General features: G+C 37.8%; 1 protein-coding gene across 1 annotated transcript in view; it reads right to left on the bottom strand.

Annotated features, from left to right (window-relative positions):
* TDRD5 (tudor domain containing 5) overlaps positions 1 to 20,278 on the bottom strand; it is a 2,447,201-nt gene that overhangs the window by 1,039,371 nt on the left and 1,387,552 nt on the right. The window contains exon 5 of the mRNA XM_044085919.1: positions 18,581 to 18,664. Coding sequence (XP_043941854.1) covers positions 18,581 to 18,664 — 84 coding nt within the window. The remainder of the gene's footprint in view (positions 1 to 18,580; positions 18,665 to 20,278) is intronic.

The raw sequence follows: 20,278 nt of genomic DNA, 5'->3' as shown, positions 1-20,278 counted from the left end.
TGGATAAGAGCAGACAAAGATTGAGAGCCGTCTGATCCATCCACCACTGCAACTCTCATTTCACACATCGAGCAATGGTACCTAGAACTCTAAGGGATGCAGATGCTTAAAAAAAAAATTGTTTCAAGTACCACTGAATCTTTCTCATATGGAGTCTGGACAGTGGTATCATAATGATCAATGGATCAATGGTGTCACAAGACCTAGAATTTTGGGAAATTCTCTTGCAGAGGTAGCTTTTTGGAGACAGAAATCCCTGAAATGTTCTGATAAGTCTGGACTTTGTCTTCTGGTAAAAAGGCCACTTTTATGTCCATCATAAAGCCCAGGAAGACAATTATTTGAGAGGGTGTGAGACAGTACTTTTGTAGGTTCCATTTGAAGCTTAAGTGAGCTAGATTGGTCAAGACCTTGTCTAATAATTCTAAACACTTGGAAATAGATTCTGCATAAATCAGCAAGTTGTCCAAATAAGGGAAAATGTGAATGTCCTGGGTCCTGCAGTAACCAGCCACTGGAGCCAAGCACTTCATGAATAATTTTGTTAGTCTATGAATTTTGTTTGTTCTGCCCTTTGAAGTCAGATACTTTGCTAGGGGAGAACCTGGGAATATAAAACATTCTGGATACTCTATGCATCAATTTACTTCTATCACTCCAATGGTTGAGAATCCGAGTAGCAAGAAAGGACCAGACACAAATTCAGAACTAAACAATCCCATTCATATAACACTTTTATTCAACATGCAAAGATGCAGCAAAGTAATCTAACTGTAAACACATTGCAAAATAAACTCTCATAGCCTTTTTAGGAACTGGTTCACTAGCAAAAGGGATTTTGCCTTCAGTTTTCTAGTCATCCTCTAAGGCTGGTTAAAGAGGAGTAAAAGTCACAACATCTGCGGCACAGTAGATAGTGTTTTGTGCTTTACAGCAAGAGGTTCACCAGTTCGATTCTCGTGCTGAAATGCCTTCTGTGTGGAGTCTGCATGTCCCCCTGTAGTCACGTGGGTTTCATCTGGGTGCTTCAGTTTCCTCCCACATTCGAAAGACATTCAGTAGATGAACAGGACACTCTAAATTGGTCATAGGTGTGAGTGTGTAGAAGAATTACAGTGACACTCCGATTCCATGGGTAAAAATGGAGAAAAAGAGGTTGTGGATGGATGCATTTGGGTTATTCTCCTTAAGATCATAAACTCTGGAGACACTGGCATAGCTCCAGACTGCTTCCAGTCAAATACATCTGTAAACCTAGCTAGCATCTGTGGAAAGATGAACATTGCTTGGGTTTGTGAACTTGTTCACCTTCTGAGAAATCAAACTGGATTGACTTAAGAGTGTTCACTACTGTTTGCATCAGGGTCCTCATCAAAATGTGCAGCTGTAGACTGATCTCTAGAGAAGGTAGCTCCACAGTCATAATGAATAGGAGCACAGTCTGAGATTAGCTGACTGTAAAATACTCTTAGTTAAGGAAACCATATCAACTCTTTACATAGTAATAATCCAGATGTCTGCAGTGTCATGAAGTTTGTTTCTTTTTACTGAGAACTACACTACTGTACAAAATATGCGGGGACAGAGTATTAGGTCTGCCAAGGTGCCCGTATTATGTCTGCCAAGATGTCCGTTACCCCAGACGTCTCCTGCACTTAAAGGGCTTGGTTCTCCCATACATGAACCATGGCTAGCTTAAGCCAACAACAGATTCACAAGATGTAGGCTGAGGCATGTTTTTTTTAGATGCAACTGGATTTGATGAAGTGGGGGGGGGGTCAGCAATATCAGGATAGGGGAAAAAAACAATGACCAAAATAATACACTGACACTATTAAGGGCTGACTAAGGGTGGCAATAGTAGAAAATACAAACTGTGCCCCTGTGACACCCCTGCATTGGCCCAGTAATCAAGGAGCCTCGATCCTCACCACTGGCAATAGCAAGGGGATGTACACAATGGGAGGATGACAAGTACGCACACAGTAAAGTGCAATTTCCCTTAAGAGCACACAGAGAACACAGTCAGTCTGGGGATGGCTTCCCCTCTTTCTCCAGATCCCCAATAAGACTCCCCACTGGCACAGCTATAGGGTTAAGATCTCAGCTGAGGGGCCAAGCCAAGAACTCCAGCACACTCTCTGTCCAACCAGTGCTTCATGTCCCTGCCCAAGTAGCGGACACACATTTTGAGATCTGATTTATATGCAAACACACAAGACACTCCTGGGGAAAGCAGTCAGGTTTACTAGCTATGTCTCATTTTGCCCAGACTATAAAGTAGTTATCTCACTGCCACCAACCCCTACTTATCAGCTACTATAAGACCTTTACAAAGGGTGTCCAATCCTACTATGTAATGTTACTATTATTCAAATGGTAGTTTTGGCCAAGCACCAGGCTATTTAGGAGTGGCCTGTACAGTGTCACCAAATACATCTTAACTATGTCTCACAAATATAGGTTTAAATATATTTAATAATAAATAATAAAAGAATAAGATAATACTCAGTAAATCCAACACAGTTACTTCAGAGTTCAAAATCACAGGAAATACTTTAAAACAACATTGCAGGACAGTCTCAAATAAATACAGAAAACATCTAAACTAATCTTTACTATATTCCTATCTATATCTAAAAGAGATAGTTTGCCCTAAAACTTACTTACAGAGCAAGTGCAGATATTGATGAGTGGATGTTTCCAAGTCAAAGACAAAATACAAAATGCACAGTCTCTCTCTGAGAAAGTTATTAAATTAATATCAAACATTACTGCTGGGTTAGCCTGGATGACATCACTTTTTGTCACCTGCCTTCAGTTCCCAGGCTAAACAAAAACTTAACAGAATTTAACATCCCTGTGTGAGAAATACATACCTCTCAAATGGTTGCTTCCTACCTAGTAATTACTTTTCTTTCAAGACAACAGAAAAACTTCTCGCTCTAGACATTGTGTCTGTTTGCTGCATTGAAACTACCTTTTATAACAATCGTAAAGGACTTAATTTCAACTTATTTTCTTGAAGTTTTTTAAGTTAATCTTCTATGTTCCAGCAGGGTATGCTGTGGTTACATTTTTGAAGCTCAGTACATAACATACAGTTCTGTATCAATCATATTAATATTCACAAATGACAGAATTATTTACAAAATTCCAGATAGCTGGGCTGGAAGTATTTTCCCAATGTCACAGTCCCCACAATGGAAATAGGGCTAAACTGCATACAATACAGTAGAAACAGTTTAAAATGAGCTAAGCCTTCTTCTACAACCTGCACACAGTAGTAAACAACAACACAAAGTAATAGTACCAAGTAAAATTCACTTGTCCAAACGGTGCCAAAAAATCAGTTATATGCCCTTAAATCAAACAGAAACCTTCTAAAAGGGCATAAATACGCTTTTACTACCTGGAGATCCACCTTGTTAGAAATGGAAAAATCTCCACAGAAAATGTAAATAAAGTGATTTCCAATAAACTCGTAATTTACCAATAAAACAGCTATAGGAGTGTTAAATCTGTAATAAATATCAAATAAATGAAGAAAAAAAGTGAAAAAATGAATATTTTTTCAGTCAGAATTTCCAAATGAAGCACTTAATAGAAACAGGGGACCTATTGTTCATCTAACACCACAGAATTTCAAATTCCAAGCACATGTCATAGAACACTTTTTAAGCAGCTACGGAGTTTTCTGATTAGTATTAAGCATACAAATACAATAGTAAGTTATAATTCACAGAAGAATTAACAGCAGTAGTAATTAAGATGTATATTAAAATACTGTGTGTGTGTGTGTGTGTGTGTGTGTGTGTGTGTGTGTATATATATATATATATATATATATATATATATATATATATATATATATATAAAATACATAGATGGATCTATGTTGTTACATCTGAAGCACGTTTAATCGAAACTAACTACAGCAAACTCACTTTCGCGAAAGTGCATTTTAGCAAAAATGCACTTGCGTGAAAAAAAAACACGCAACTTAGCTGTACTGTGACCTAAGCAATGATTTGCTTAGTTGTACAATCAACAGTACATGTTGATGTACAACTAAATCTACTTGCAAACTGAGTGTTTTTTTTTTTTTTTTTTTTTGCAAAAGTGCATTTAGTGAGCTCGCTGTAGTAAGTTTCGATTTAAAGTACTTTCAATGTTCAGACTAGGACCCATATATTTTTTAAAATTTTTTTTTATTTACAGTTTGTTACCAGGATAGTCCCAGTGGGCCAAAAACTTTTCAATGGAGTACCGGGGTGAAAAGCTCCAAGACAGTTAAAAACTTAGACATATACCAACAAAATGTTACATAGTTTAAAAAAATTATAGGATACAATGAAATTTAAAGACTTCTATATGAAAAGAAACATACAATGGTGGAACTTGCTCTACAGTGCAAGCAAAGGTAGTACCAATACACAAGTAAAACAGCAGAGGCAGTGAAACTTCACAAGCCATTTTTGTTTTTGAACTTCTGAGAAAGGTAATTCAGGGTTATAAGCGTAACAAGTGTAAGAGTATTTAAGGAAGAAGTAAGGCGTGAAGATATACAGGGAGATAAGGTGGAAAATAAATACTAGGGATCAGGGTTATAGTTGAGAGAATGGGAATTGAGAAGAGAGGTAGGGAAAATGCCTCCCTGTGCCCCCCCCCCCACCCTTACTTTATTATTCTCACTCCGAGATCGCACTACAGTGGGGAAAAGGGAATTTTCCCATATCCGCACTGTAGTCCTATCTACGAAACAGGCACACATACATGGAAGCGTTTGTCGATGTTAAGCGCTTTCGCGTATGTGTGTTCGATGTTTTGTGATTTGGACATATGCTAGTCGAGCATGTGTCTGGATCCCATATAGATAGATATATATATATATATATATATATATATATATATATATATATATATATATATACACACACACACACACACATATATATATATATATATATATATACACATAAACACACACACACACACACGTATATATACATATATATACACACACACACACACACACACACGCATATATATATATATATATATATATATATATATATATATATATACATATATAGGGCTATGACATTTCACAGAAAATCCATTTCGCTGAAAATTTCCGACACAGGGTCCAAATCGCCGAAAATCCATTTCGACGAAAATAGTTCTGACAGTGTATCTGCCCTGTTCCCCACTGTAGTGCGATCTCGGAGTGAGAATATTAAAGTAGGGGTTTGTGGGGGGTGTAGCCCCCCACCCAGTACAGTTTAATATAGTCTAGTATTGTTGTCTATTGAGCAGTCCCTATTAAAATGGTTAGTAAGTAGTTTATAACCTGTGTAGGTGGGGGGGCTGTGCCCCACCCCCACTTTAATATTGGTTCCTGGACTTTGTCAACTCAAATGCTCTGGAATAAATTGTCTGTACCCCCACAAGAGGCTCAAATCTCCTAGACATAGTACTCACCAACATGGGAAGTTAATGCACTCCCCCCTCTGTGATGTCTTCCCTGGTAAGGCTGGACCATAAACCGTCTCATTCGAAGCAACAAATTGGCTTGACACCCCCAAATGAGCAAAAAAAAAAAAAAAACTTTTTCAAAACAAACTTCAGACTACTAAGCAATGGTATAAAACACCCCGCACTCACCGACAACAAAGACTCCTATGTAAAGCTGCACTCAATATGCCCTGTACAAACACCTAAGCAGCTGTATGGACTCAGCTATACCTGACGGAATCAAAACCAAATCCTCATGAAAAAAACAAGGCACCCTGACAGAACTCAAGTATTAAAAAGGTTATATAACAAGAGGAAGAAACTGATGTCCAAGAATAAGAGGGGACTGCCTCAGCAAAGGAATTCCTTCTCAGCTTGAACAAGCAAATTCGAAAGCTAGCAAAATCCTCTAAAGCCAAGTATGAAGCTAAAATAGCAGCCCTAACAAAAGATAATCATAAGACATTCTTTAATTATGTCTGAAATCTGAAAGGGAATGCCCAGCTATGTGCAGAACTGGTAACAGATACTGCACTGGAGGAAATCGCTAATCTGCTAGCTGACAGATTTGTCACAAACTTCACTGTCCTGGCCCCACCGGCCATACCCCAAAGCAAACCAGGCACCAGTCCTCTGCCTAGTATCTCTAAACATCAGGTCTTATCTGTGCTCGCCAAGTCCAAATACATGGCCTCAGCGGATCCAGATACTATCCCAGGATGCTTATTAAGCAATCTAATACAGGACTTGGCATACCCACTCAACATTTTCTTTAACCATAGCCTGAGAAATGGCTTTGCCGCAGTGGACTGATGAAAAGCAGCAGTAATTCCCTTGTACAAAGGGGGACTATCAACAGATCCAGGAAACTACAGACCCATAAGTCTAACCAGTCTCATCTGCAAAGTCATAAAAAGAATCATCATGGACCTTATCAACAAGGAATAAGGCGACCTTCAAACTCTACACCCAACCTGGTTTGGCTTCTTTAAGGGTAGTTTGTGCTTATTAAACTTAGTAGATTTCTTCGTCAAAGTCGCCAAAAACCCTGGAGGAAGGTAAGATAGTGCACACCACCTATCTTGACCTGGCCAAGGCTTCTGATACATTTCCCCTCAGGAATTATTGAAAAACTCTCTCAACTGGGGATTAACCCTTGCATCACTAGATGGGTAGCCTTGCACCTCTACCAGTAGATCGATCACCAGTAGCATACCACAAGTTATTGCACTGGGCCGTTTACTATTTGGAATCTACTTGGAAGTCCAGGCTAAATTAGACAGCCTTTAGCTCACTAAGTTCAATGAAGACTGCAATTTGGGTGCAATTACGGAGTCTACCAATGATGTTAACATACTACAGGAATAGCTACACAGACAAATGACTGATACCAAAACCATGGTCTAATACTAAACACAAAAAAGTGCATTATTATTCCCTTTGGCAAAGTAGAATTGCCTGCTAACTGCAGTACTGACAACACCCCCCCTTAAACTCAAACCCAATGGTGCAAGACCTGGGAACACAGGTAGACAGCAACCTAAACTTTGACCACCAAGTTTCCATGGTGGCAAGCAAAGTATTCTAAGTTGCGCACCTCATAAGTAAGGGCATCGCATCCAGATCTAAGGATGTTATAGGTTCATAGGTAGGTACTAGGCTATCTGCCCGAAGGCATTTATAAGCCTAGCTGGAATGTGTTGGCTTTCGCTGCCCTCTTAGATTAGTTCCCTGTACCGCTGTCCAGCAGAGCCATTGAAGTGATTCCTGGGGTAAAGTTTGTTTCCCATCCACTCATCAAGGTTGGTCTTGAAGAGGGTTAGCGAGGAGCTCTGCCTAATGTAGATTGGAATCTTGTTCCAGAGCATGGGAAGTCTCTGGGACAGGAATCTAGCCCTCCAGCAAGACCTATTTATTGTTGTGGTGAGGTTTAGATCACTGCATGTGGCTTGAGGGGATATGGTTTTCTTTAGGTGAAGCATGTCCATCAATTCTGGGTTGGACACGGCCTTGTACGTCAGGCAGAGATCACCTCTGAGAAGGCGGTATGCAACCGAGTGCAGCTGGAGTTTCTTCAGTTGAACTGCATAGGGCATCTGCTAGAGGCGAGTGATCCTCTTGGTGAGGTACTTCTGAGGTCTTTCCAGTTGTTGCAGGTGTCTTGTAAGGCACATCCCAAATGGGGCATTGTACTCTATGATGGGTCTGATGAGTGATACGTAGAGGGGCCCATTGACATCTTTCGATCTGGATGCAAACCCTTTTGTGATTAGGTGGGCCTCATAGAAGGCTTTTCTAACCACTTTGGCAATGTGATTATCAAGGGAGAGGTTACTATCTACTTGGGTCCCTAGATCCTTTATTACGTCTTCCGTATTTAGGGTGCTACCACCTATGTGGTAGTTTGTGGGTACTTTGTTTTTTCCAAAGGGGATGACTATGCACTTTTTGGCATTTAACTTGCGGCCATGGTTTTGACACCAGGTATCTGTCTCAGTGAGACCCTTTTGGAGGATGTTTGTGTCAGCCGGACAGTCAATTATAGTCCCTAGTTTGCAGTCGTCTGCGAACTTGGTCAGCCATAGTCCTCCTGTGCTTGCCTGTACCTCTGAGAAGTATATGCCAAACAGGAGGGGTCCTAGGACTGAGCCCTGAGGAACGCCACTTGTAACCGGTTTAGAGTCAGACCTAGCTCCTGCAACTCTTACCACATGGGTTCTATCCGTGAGCCAGTTGGCAACCCATCTCGTGACATAGGGGTTTATGTTCAGGCTGGTGAGCTGGTCTATTATACTTGAGTGGGGAATGGTGTTGAAGGCCTTTGCGAGGTCTAGGTAGGCTGTGTGACCACCTTTCCCTCATCTATAGCCTTGGTAACTGTCTCAAAGAAGTCCACCAGGTTTAGGAGCATGATCTGCCCTTAAAGCCGAACTGGGTAGGGTCCAGTGTTTGGAGGTTTCCTATGTCTCTATTAATGAGATCCATGATGATGCGCTCCACAGCTTTTCAGACGAAGCTAGTCAGGCTTATAGGGCGATAGTTCCCGGGGTCCATTGTGGCTCCACTATTGCGGAGCAGAATAGCCATTGCTGTGTGCCATTCTGTTGGCACTTAGCCTGTAGAGAGGCTGAGTTTAAACAGTGTGTTTAGGTGAGGGGTTAGTTCATCTTTGAGCTTGTGTAGGACGCAGCCCGGGACACCGTCCGGTCCCACTGATGCTGTGTTTTTGGCTTTGGAGAGGGCCGTTTTAACCTGAGTGTCTGTGATTTCAGGGGCATTACATTCTTCTGGTATAAATCGTAAAAAACTTCTTTATTCACATAAACGAAAAACGGATAAGCGCTTTCACATGCTCAACGCATGCTTCATCAGATCGATTAAACTAGATATTCAACTTCCTTTTATACATAAAACTCACCAATCATGTCCTCTAGCTTAATTGGTAATTAAATAATTTGTAAAACACCTAAATGTTCATGACCAATCTATTTCACATTTCAGCTGTGAGTCTTAAAGCAGTATATATTATTTACATTCATTCAAACAAATAACATCAGATCTAGCGCTGTTTATAATGAAGTTTTATTATAAGTTTATATTTTTCAGTTAATATTTACAGTTTCAATTTTAGTTACATATATTTATATATTTATATATGCATATTTGCATATTTTTACTAAATCATAGTATAATATATTAATTCTGACAAAATATTACTAACTATAAGTAGAATTTTTAATTCTAATTACAAGAATTGTTAGCAATCAATGAATAGCTACTATTTTATAGTTAGGCAGTCATGAATTTATATATTTATAATTTATATATTTATAATTTAATTTTGTCTAGCTATAACATTTGACAGACATTCTATTTTTGCACTTATATTTGGCAGGATGTAACAGTTAATTTTCTTATATTGCAGAGAGCTCATATAGAACTAGTGAGTGTTATACAGATCCTGAGTCCATATGTCAATATTTTACACTTACTAAGATCTATGCATATATATTTGAGATGTTATCATATTTAAATTAGTGCCGGTTGAAGCGTACTATAGGTAAACAGTCAGCTAGTTTGTTAATGCAGTGGAGAAGGAGCTGAACATTTAAAAGTATATCACGTATTAGAAAGGAAGTAGGAATTTAGTAATACAACTATTTCTTGCTCAAGTAGTTGTTCTTAGTAATGCGAGGTGAGAGGTGAGAGTTATGAGATATGAACTAAGACATCAAGAAGTTAACGGAATGAGGTTGGCTTTGATTATAGTTATTAATGCTTTAAACACTGTGCTCAGGTTAATCGCTTATAAGTGATTGATGTTTCATGGTGGAAAGGTGGAATAATGCTCTATTAATGCAGCTAATGCACTTGTTTTTAAGTTGTTCTTTGTATCTGTTTACTGTCGTTGACAAGATCTGGCGTTAACATGTTTTAGATGGATTCAAAATGTTATACTAAGGTTTTACAAATGTTTTAACAGTTTTACTATAAGTATATATCATACATACAAACATGCTTTTAATAACTTTTATACACACACAAGAAGTGGCTAGATCTGATGTTATTTGTTTGAATGAATGTAAATAATATATACTGCTTTAAGACTCACAGCTGAAATGTGAAATAGATTGGTCATGAACATTTAGGTGTTTTACAAATTATTTAATTACCAATTAAGCTAGAGGACATGATTGGTGAGTTTTATGTATAAAAGGAAGTTGAATATCTAGTTTAATCGATCTGATGAAGCATGAGCATGTGAAAGCGCTTATCCGTTTTTCGTTTATGTGAATAAAGAAGTTTTTTACGATTTATTCTCGTGGTGTATCCTGACAGTTTTTGCTGCTACAAGTGCTGTTGTTTGTTTTGCTGCAAGGATACTTTGGGAGTCAACGATATTTTTATATTTTTCATTCTTTTTCTGTTTGTATCGTTTGCTCCACGCAATGGAGAATACTGAAATCGAATTGGACTACAATCCTGGAGGGGGACTGAATGTTTTGAATATTGATGCTTTTTTGCCACATAAAAGCAACCCATTGCTGAATTTGAATTTCTCGGAAAGAGTGAGTAATTTGAATACTTCAAATGTGGGGGAGGAAGACATGTCCAAATTTTATGACCTAACTAGAGACTTGGAAAATAACCTCTACAAGCTTCAGAGGTTATCATGGCAACGCAAACATTTACAAGCCTGTAAACATTTTAAGGTAATACCCAGAGGGATGCGCGTCCTATGTATGCCAACTTATGGACAGCTCTATCCCAGTTTGCTTAAAAAGTGGCAAGAGTTGAATTTAGAAATTGGTTTTAAATACATTGACTTGCTATTAGAACATTTTGATCCAATTGAAACTGAGCTACAGAAAAACACTGATCGTGCTTATCGAGAAATCACAGACTGTTTCAAATCTGAAGCATGTATCAGGAAGTTTAACAACATGTCTATGCAAATCAATATATATAGTGAAAAACTTCAAAGAATAAAAGAAAAAAAGTTAGCAAGAGATGTTCAAGACTTTGCGACTAGTAACATTTTTGTATGGCCTAGAACTCATGCTGTGAACTCAACCAACAGTGACTATCGGTCACAACCAGGTGAACGTGAAACAGTGAGAGCTCACTCTTCAAATTTGCATGTAGTGTTGAGACGGGTGAAGTGAGAAGACAACAGCGTTTGGATGAACCGAGCCTTTACACTCCACCGCCGAACCAACAGGCCTTGATGCAAGCTGAAGAAGCTGAAAGGACAGGTGCAATCAAACGCACCTCAGCGGCTGTGGATACCATTATTGGAGCCCCTTTTCCGATAAAACAAGGCCGATTCAACAGGGGAAGGTCAACAAGCCGGGGACCAAGAAAAAGGAAATACTCACAAGACAGGTATGGACAGCAGAAAAGAACTGTGAATTGACTGGACTTGTCTTTAATTATTCTGATATTGTTCTATCTAGCTCAGATTTGTCCTTGTTGAACAAAGGGTTGAATTTCATACCAGCGCAGCCCAGCAGGCTGAATGAAACACTAATTGACTTGAGACTCTTTGCAAGAAGGGTAGCATTGAAGCTGTTTTTCTCTGACAAGAAGAGAATTGATGAGATTGAAAATTGTAATAAATTTAACAGCTTCAAGAACAAAAGCAATTTCTCTCCACCACTACCAGCCATGGTAGAATGTTTTATTAAAGCTTGTGACAATGATTTCTATGAAATATACTCATCAAGGAAAGTTAAGAATAGATTTTGTAATTTAAATAAAGATGAGCAGGAATCATTGCATAATTTGAAGCATAATGAAAATATTTTAATTACCTCAGCTGATAAGGGAGGGGGTGTAGTGTTATTAAATAAAACAGAATACATTGAAATTATAGAATGTTCCCTTAGAACAACGAATAGTTATAATGAATTGACTATTGAGAGGGTCAATAAAATAATTAATGACATCAGGGACAATCTATATGATTTATTGATGTGTCGTCAGATAAGCAGAGAGATGCATGATTTTTTATGCATTAAAGAACCAACTATACCGAGACTGAAAGGTCTACCAAAGATACATAAAGAAGAGAGACCTATACCAATGAGGCCTATAGTCTCTGGAAGGAACTGGGCGACTTATAATATTTCCATTTTTTTAGAAAAAATGCTCAGACCCTTAGTAGATAGAGTACCTACTATACTAAGAGATACACAAAATCTGCTAACTGACATAGACATGATACCATCAAATCAGATATCACAAAACGGGATATATTTAGTGACACTAGATATTTGCAATCTGTTTACTTGTATACCTAACGAGTATGGCTTGCAAGCTATTCGTGACATTATGCTGGTGAATAATGAGTTTTCCAAAGATAGACAAACGCTTATATCTCAATTACTTGACTTGGTTTTATACAATAATCTCTTCATTTTTAATAATCATTATTATTTACAAACATGGGGTGTCGCGATGGGCACCCCATGTGCTAACTCTTACGCAAACTTGGTCCTATACTTCTGGGAGAAGACATGTTTATTTGAAAATGAATGGATGAGAAAAATTATTTTTTACAGAAGGTTTGTCGATGATGTAATACTGTTCTGGAAGGGGACCGTAGAAGAATTAAAATTATTTGTTGACTTTTTAGAATCAACAACAGATTTTTTAAAATTTACATATGAATGTTCTCAAGATAATATTAATTATCTAGATGTGAATCTGTATTTTGATAAAAACAGGAAGTTGATCTCCCGGATTTTCAGAAAGAAATGCTGGAAAAACAATGTATTGGAGCATACTAGTATGCATCCTAGACACACCTTTGCAGGAATAGTGAAAGGACAATTTATGAGATTAACTAAATTGTGCAAAGATCCTTGTATATTAGTAGAGGAAGCAGATTTTATGACTCAAATGTTTTTAGAAAGAGGTTATGGACCTAATTTGATTAATGAATTAAGGAATGTTAGCATACCCCTAGAGTTAAATGATAGTTCAATAGATGAAATGAAGAAGATAATAGGACGAACGAACAAGGTAACTAAAAGGAGAGGTTATACAGCAGAGTATAATAATGAATATGGTAATAAGGACAGAGTAACTTACGTAATGAAATACACCAATGACAGTGAGCATATTAGGAGTATTATCACAAAGAATTGGAACATTCTGACTTTGGCAGAAGATATTAGACTAGTGGTTGGTGAGAAACCAACTTTTGTATTTAAAACATGTGATAATCTGAAAGAAATTTTCTCTAGAACTTTAGACATCAAAATTGATAGAACACATGATACAGTAGGCACTTTTCCCTGTAGGAAATGTAACATGTGCAAATACATAAATCATGTACAGTGTTATAGACACCCAAGGGGGGTTTTTGAGTTCAAACCAAAGACATATGCTGACTGCAACAGTAGCAATTTAATATATATGGCGAACTGCACCTCCTGTGAAGCCTTTTATATTGGACAGACTAAAAGAAGAATGAAAGAGCGCATTTATAACCACACTTATGATATACGTAAAAGAGTTGAGATCAATGCTTTAGCAAAGCATATTATTAATAATCCTACCCATGAATTTAAATTTAGAGTCCTTCAACTAGTGGAGATAAGCAAAAGATTAGGTGATAATGTGAACCGACTCTTAGAGACCGAATTAAATTGGATTTTCAGAACAGGAGCTCATAAAGAACCAGGGCTGAACAATTCTGTTTCTTTGAGACCTATACTTGAGAAAAGGTAGTAGTTGGTAATTAGACTTTGAGAAATAATTTGTGGGTTGAATAAATAGAGTGGAAATTAATTATAAGTCTGTTTATAATGAAGTTTTATTATAAGTTTATATTTTTCAGTTAATATTTACAGTTTCAATTTTAGTTACATATATTTATATATTTATATATGCATATTTTTACTAAATCATAGTATAATATATTAATTCTGACAAAATATTACTAACTATAAGTAGAATTTTTAATTCTAATTACAAGAATTGTTAGCAATCAATGAATAGCTACTATTTTATAGTTAGGCAGTCATGAATTTATATATTTATAATTTATATATTTATAATTTAATTTTGTCTAGCTATAAAATTTGACAGACATTCTATTTTTGCACTTATATTTGGCAGGATGTAACAGTTAATTTTCTTATATTGCAGAGAGCTCATATAGAACTAGTGAGTGTTATACAGATCCTGAGTCCATATGTCAATATTTTACACTTACTAAGATCTATGCATATATATTTGAGATGTTATCACAACGACGTATATTTAAATTAGTGCCGCATGACGATTAGCGTCATATGACGGGTTGAAGCGTACTATAGGTAAACAGTCAGCTAGTTTGTTAATGCAGTGGAGAAGGAGCTGAACATTTAAAGTATATCATGTATTAGAAAGTAAGTAGGAATTTACTAATACAACTATTTCTTGCTCAAGTAGTTGTTCTTAGTAATGCGAGGTGAGAGGTGAGAGTTATGAGATATGCCCGCAACTAAGACATCAAGAAGTTAACGGAATGAGGTTGGCTTTGATTATAGTTATTAATGCTTTAAACACTGTGCTCAGGTTAATCGCTTATAAGTGATTGATGTTTCATGGTGGAAAGGTGGAATAATGCTCTATTAATGCAGCTAATGCACTTGTTTTTAAGTTGTTCTTTGTATCTGTTTACTGTCGTTGACAAGATCTGACGTTAACATGTTTTAGATGGATTCAAAATGTTATACTAAGGTTTTACAAATGTTTTAACAGTTTTTACTATAAGTATATATCATACATACAAACATGCTTTTAATAACTTTTATACACACACAAGAAGTGAGCGCTAGATCTGATGTTATTTGTTTGAATGAATGTAAATAATATATACTGCTTTAAGACTCACAGCTGAAATGTGAAATAGATTGGTCATGAACATTTAGGTGTTTTACAAATTATTTAATTACCAATTAAGCTAGAGGACATGATTGGTGAGTTTTATGTATAAAAGGAAGTTGAATATCTAGTTTAATCGATCTGATGAAGCATGCGTTGAGCATGTGAAAGCGCTTATCCGTTCCTTGTCTATGTGAATAAAGAAGTTTTTTACGATTCATTCTCGTGGTGTATCCTGACAGTTTTTTGCTGCTACAAGTGCTGTTGTTTGTTTTGCTGCAAGGATACTTTGGGAGTCAACGATATTTGTATACTTTTTATACTTTTTATTCTTCTGGTATAGTTATGGGCCCTTTTGGGGGTGGGGGTGAAGTTTGCATTGAACCTGTCTGCCAAGATGTTGGCTATATCGGTCGGTTCAGTGTATTTTGTACCATTCTGCACTATGAGCAGATCTGAGAATTGCCACTTAGATTCTTGACATAGCTAAAGAATGCCTTGTAGTTATCTTTGGAGTCCATGGCAATTTTTCTTTCGAAGCTAGCCTTGGATGATTTTATGAGGGATCGTAGTTTCTTGCTAATACTGATCAGGGATGTCTTCCCTTCTTGGGATTTTACTCTTTTCTGCACTAGTTTCCTCCTTCTATTGTACAGCTTGTTTACGGCAGGGGTCCACCAGACTGGCTTCCTTTTCTTGGAGGAGTGAGTCTTGGTTTTGTTTGGGATAGCACGATCCATGTATTCTTGTAGGTGCCTATAGAGTGCATTAGTAAAGGATTTTGCAGCTTGGACAGCATTATCCTTTAGCATGGGGGCTTTGAAACTTCTCACCTTGGTCTTAAGTAATGTGAAGTTTGCTTTTGAAAAGTTTTTCACGGTGGTTTCTTTGACCGGGGGTGGTGGCGAAATGTGGATATCCAGAGTGATTAGTTTATAGTCAGATCTAACCAGCAAGGGGTTGACCTCCAGTGTGGAACACCAGTCGCCCATGTTGGTAATGACCTGGTCCAATATGTTGTCACCTCTGGTGGGGGTGTTGACCAGTTGAACCAGGGTGTTTGAGTTTATAAATTCTAGGAAATGTTGGGCAAGGAAGTTTGTACTTGAGTAGTTCTCCCAGTTAACGTTTGGGTAATTGAAATCACCCAATATCAGGGTGTTTGATAGGACTTTTATGTTTCCAGGAATGTGGAGTGGGGGTCCTGGGACATGGTGGGTGATCTGTAGCAAGCTATAATTTTAATTAGCAGTTTTGCCTCTTGTTAGTTGCACGTGGATGATCTTTGAAGCATCGTGCTGTGCCACTAACCTGGAGGTGTGGGTATCCTTGATGAATATGGATACTCCCCCGCCTTTTGTATTTCGGTCAAGGTTTTGTGGCCAAAATGTATGGTATGAGTTGTAGCCTGGTAGTGCTGGGGTGCTCTCTGGAGTCTTAAACCACGTTTCTGTTACTGCACATATATCAATTTTCTCCATACTGAGGAGTGCCTCGAGTGCGTGCATTTTGAGGTTTAGATTTCTGGCAATGAGTAGCATTACCCTGCGTGTTTTGTTACTTGTGCTATTTACGGCGGTGGGTTTGTCTTTTCAGCCTTGCCTAAAAAAGGCACTATGGGGGTGGCAAGAGCCTTGGCCAGTATTTGAAAGCCTAAGGGTGACAGGTGCAAGCCGTCTCTAGCGAAGCGGCGTGGCTTGTCGAGCATGTCATCCCAGGCTGACAGACACTGGATCCCCTTTGAATGACACCAGAAGTTTAGCCAATTATTGAAATTGATCATTTTTTCTCTATACCGTGGTATCATTCTTGGTGAGGGCAGGATGCTACTCAAGGTCAGGGTCATACCGGCCCAGGCTATGTGATCAGAGAGCTCCTCCATGTCTCTTTTCATGTAGTCCAGCTCAGGTCATTCACACCAACATGGACAATGACAGAGTCATATTTGTACTTGTTCTGGAGTGACCTGAGTGCTTGTGTTATGCGGTGGATCCTAGCACCCGACAGGCAGCTAACAGTAACCTTCTCCTTGTTTAGCCTAGTGAGTGGGACGTCAGTGTGCCTGACTATAGAGTCACCTATTACTAGTATTTTATTTTGCCTTAAGGGCTGTGATTGTGTGGCACACTGGTTTTGTGAAGTATGTGTTTCATGGTTTGTGTTGGGGAGTGGAGGTTGCTTGGATGTCTGCTTTGGAGGTCTCTGTTGCTTTTGCAGATTTTTATTTAGAGCCTCCGAGTATGTTTTCATGTATTTATGTGAGTTATTTGCCGGTGCTGGTTTCATAGGTCTATGTGAGACTGGTTGTGTGATGCAAGTAATTCCCTTCTTGTCTTGACTGCCTGGTCCAGTCTTGGGTTGACAGAGCTTAGCCTCCAGTTTGGCAGCATAACTGCATCTCTCGCATGTATTAGTGTTTGGTGGAAGGAGAAGAAGGTTGTCTGTGTACATGAATGAGGCAATTGTAGCACCACTAGACTCAACCCTCATCAGACACTAACAGAGCACAATGCTCCCTTTTGCATGTACCTCACCAGACACTGCAGCAGTTGAGGAGACCACAGAAGCTCCTCAACAAGAAAATACACAGCCTCCAAATGTCTGCTGACATTTTTATATGCTATATGTTATAAATTTTACATACTATAAAGATTAACAAAAATATTCGGACCTCTTCTACACAGTGCCCTTCTTCTCACCACTTTGAGTTTTATTTATTTAGAGATTTTTTTTTTTTTTTTAACTTTTCCCCTAATGTCTTTAGTTGCTCCTCCATTAATAAACTTAGCAGTGTTCACAATATTTTGTACTGGGCTCTGGGATGAACTAGATCAGGCACTTAAGCATTTTTAAAGATCTATATGCCTATTACAAACAAATCCTGTATTTTGTTGGTATTTTCAAATTATTATCAATTGTACAAAAGGACATTTTTTATCACAAGGTACTAAGCAGATGCATTTTCTCTGGCATGACTATTTACTCCGATTTTTCAGAAACACTGTATGCAACTTACACAAGTGAATAAAAATGTGGGAGATATGTAGAAGCATTATATCAGCTACATCAGTGATCTGGCTGGCATGAGACCTGTGCTACTTACTCTTATAAAAAGAAAGCCATTACTTGCAGAAAAAAATTTGTCAGTGAAGGTGGATGTTGAAGATGAAAAAAACAAAATGTAATGATTTATTCTTACAGTGACCCTCCCAGAAGATGACACTGTTACCTTCTAGATGCACATGACTGCTACTGTCAATGCACGTGTACTGCCATTTGCTGAATGACCAATAACAGTTGCAGTTTAAAAGTTTACATGCAAGTGAAAGGCATGATGGGTCACTTTAAGTAGTTTCTACAATGGTATAAACTGATGTACCTCTACAGATTGTTTTATTTCCACAATATGTCATTATGCTGCAACAGTAATAGGATTAGCAACCATATTCCCAACAGAAAACACCTGCATTCTACCAAATACATGTTGGACAACACCAACAAGGATTAAATGAGTTAACTTCTAGCTTTCAGCTAAACTTCAGTCATGAATTCTTCACAGTAAACATTAAAAAAATCTGTTCAACATTCTCCTTCTGTTAAGTTGCATTATTTACAGTTAATCATGCAAATATTTAAAGGAATAAAAGATCAAAGTTCTCAAGCTATGCTCTGCACAAATACTTACAAAACGTATCTTTTCTTTCATTTCTTGGTCAACAATTGCTCCAATGCCAATATTCATTAGCCCAGATTTAATCTCTTCTTCCACCTAAAACAAATAAATACATTAACGGCACATTTTTTTTACTGATTTTAGCTAAAACTGAGATTAGAAAAAAAAATTGAGTCATTTACTTGCATCATGAAAGTACAACTGTGTAAGTAAACTTAACAAAACAGCACATGTTCTAACAGCTCACTACTGCAGTAGCCTTAAGCTATATGAGATGTCCTGTCAAGGACTGGATCCACCAGCCAACTTCTAAAGCTTTAGGTCACCTCCTATATACCAGAACCCCCGCCCAGAATGAGGGAAGAGGATAATTCTAGTGGCTAGGGAGTCAAAAGTTGAGAGCTTTCTTGTCTCAGGAGGAGGCTAGAGCCCTGACAAATGGGATATGTATTAACAAAAATTCCACACCCTGGCAAAAAAAAAGGTGGTGGGGGGAATAACGGAATGAATGGCTACTTCAGTAGTGATCAAATCAAACATCTACTGTTAATGTAAGCTTACACAACTAATAGAATCATTAGATAACTGCTACAGTAGCCATAAGCTATACAGGAAGAGTACCAGAGCTTAGGACAACAAATGAGGCAGATGAGTTAGCATCAGGGTACCCACAAGAGAAAAGTCCTAATAAGCCTGCACTGGGCCTATAGAAAAAAAATCCAATCTGGGAGCTTGGAAAGGATAAGTGCAGAATACCAAGTTATTGTTTGTAGAAATTTTCTACAGTCCACACTATTGTAATAGGTCACAGAAAGTAGCTATAACACTGGAAGAGTAGGCCCTACCTTTCCTTTGTAGTGATTTGTTACTGTGAGAAGACTAACACATAGTAGCATGAGACAAAAATTTACAAATTGTCTGATTAGACACTAGTTATATTTACATGAGACAAACATGTAATAATAAACACTCATGAAGGTTTTAATCCTGTCATTGCAGTATCTGAGTTGCCAAATGACATCCAGTGCAAATAAAAACTCTTTCTCCTTTACTTTAATGATTGGTAAACAAAACAAAAATAGGGAGTGTGATGATATGAGGTACTGTTACCTGTGCCCGGGAGAGTAGGGCAGTGCATTTGTAACATATACCAGCATGGCTAGTTAGAGGTTTGTAGAGAGTTTTATGTCATCTGACTATCACACTGATTTGTACAGATGTTTGTGTTAAAAATATATTTGTAAATTTGCTTGTGTTAAAAATGCATCAACAGTGGGTTCTGCTGGACAGAAGAGAGATATACATGTATGTCAGACAGTATTATTATTATTATTATAACTGATTAAATGTACATGTTTTAACAGAAAATTCTGGAAGGGAAGAGGTTAATCTCAGTCCAGCTAATTTTGAAAAATAGGTTAAAAATTAAATGGGTTGGTTTAGTCATAAGAGATTTTATCTTACAGGTCTGATTGCAGCTAGAGGCAAAAATGTCTGGGAAAAAAACAGGACTAGGAATCTTACAGTATTGTCCTTAGGGGTGAACTAATTGCTACCCTGGAAGGGTGGAAGTTTTTGAAATTGTTTTATAGCTTTCAAATGCTGCAACTGATCTTGGCAAAGCTCTGGGTGTGTACTGTATCAGAGTCAGGTGACCAGATGTGATGTAATTCTATAACCAGCACTGAGAGGCTTTTTTAGATATTAGTG

Source organism: Protopterus annectens, chromosome 10.part0 (genome assembly GCF_019279795.1).
Source record: "Protopterus annectens isolate FY-2018-M chromosome 10.part0, PAN1.0, whole genome shotgun sequence".
NCBI classification, from domain to species: Eukaryota; Metazoa; Chordata; order Ceratodontiformes; family Protopteridae; genus Protopterus; species Protopterus annectens.
The sequence above is the reverse complement of the archived record's forward strand: the minus strand, read 5'-3'. Positions and strand labels throughout refer to the sequence as shown.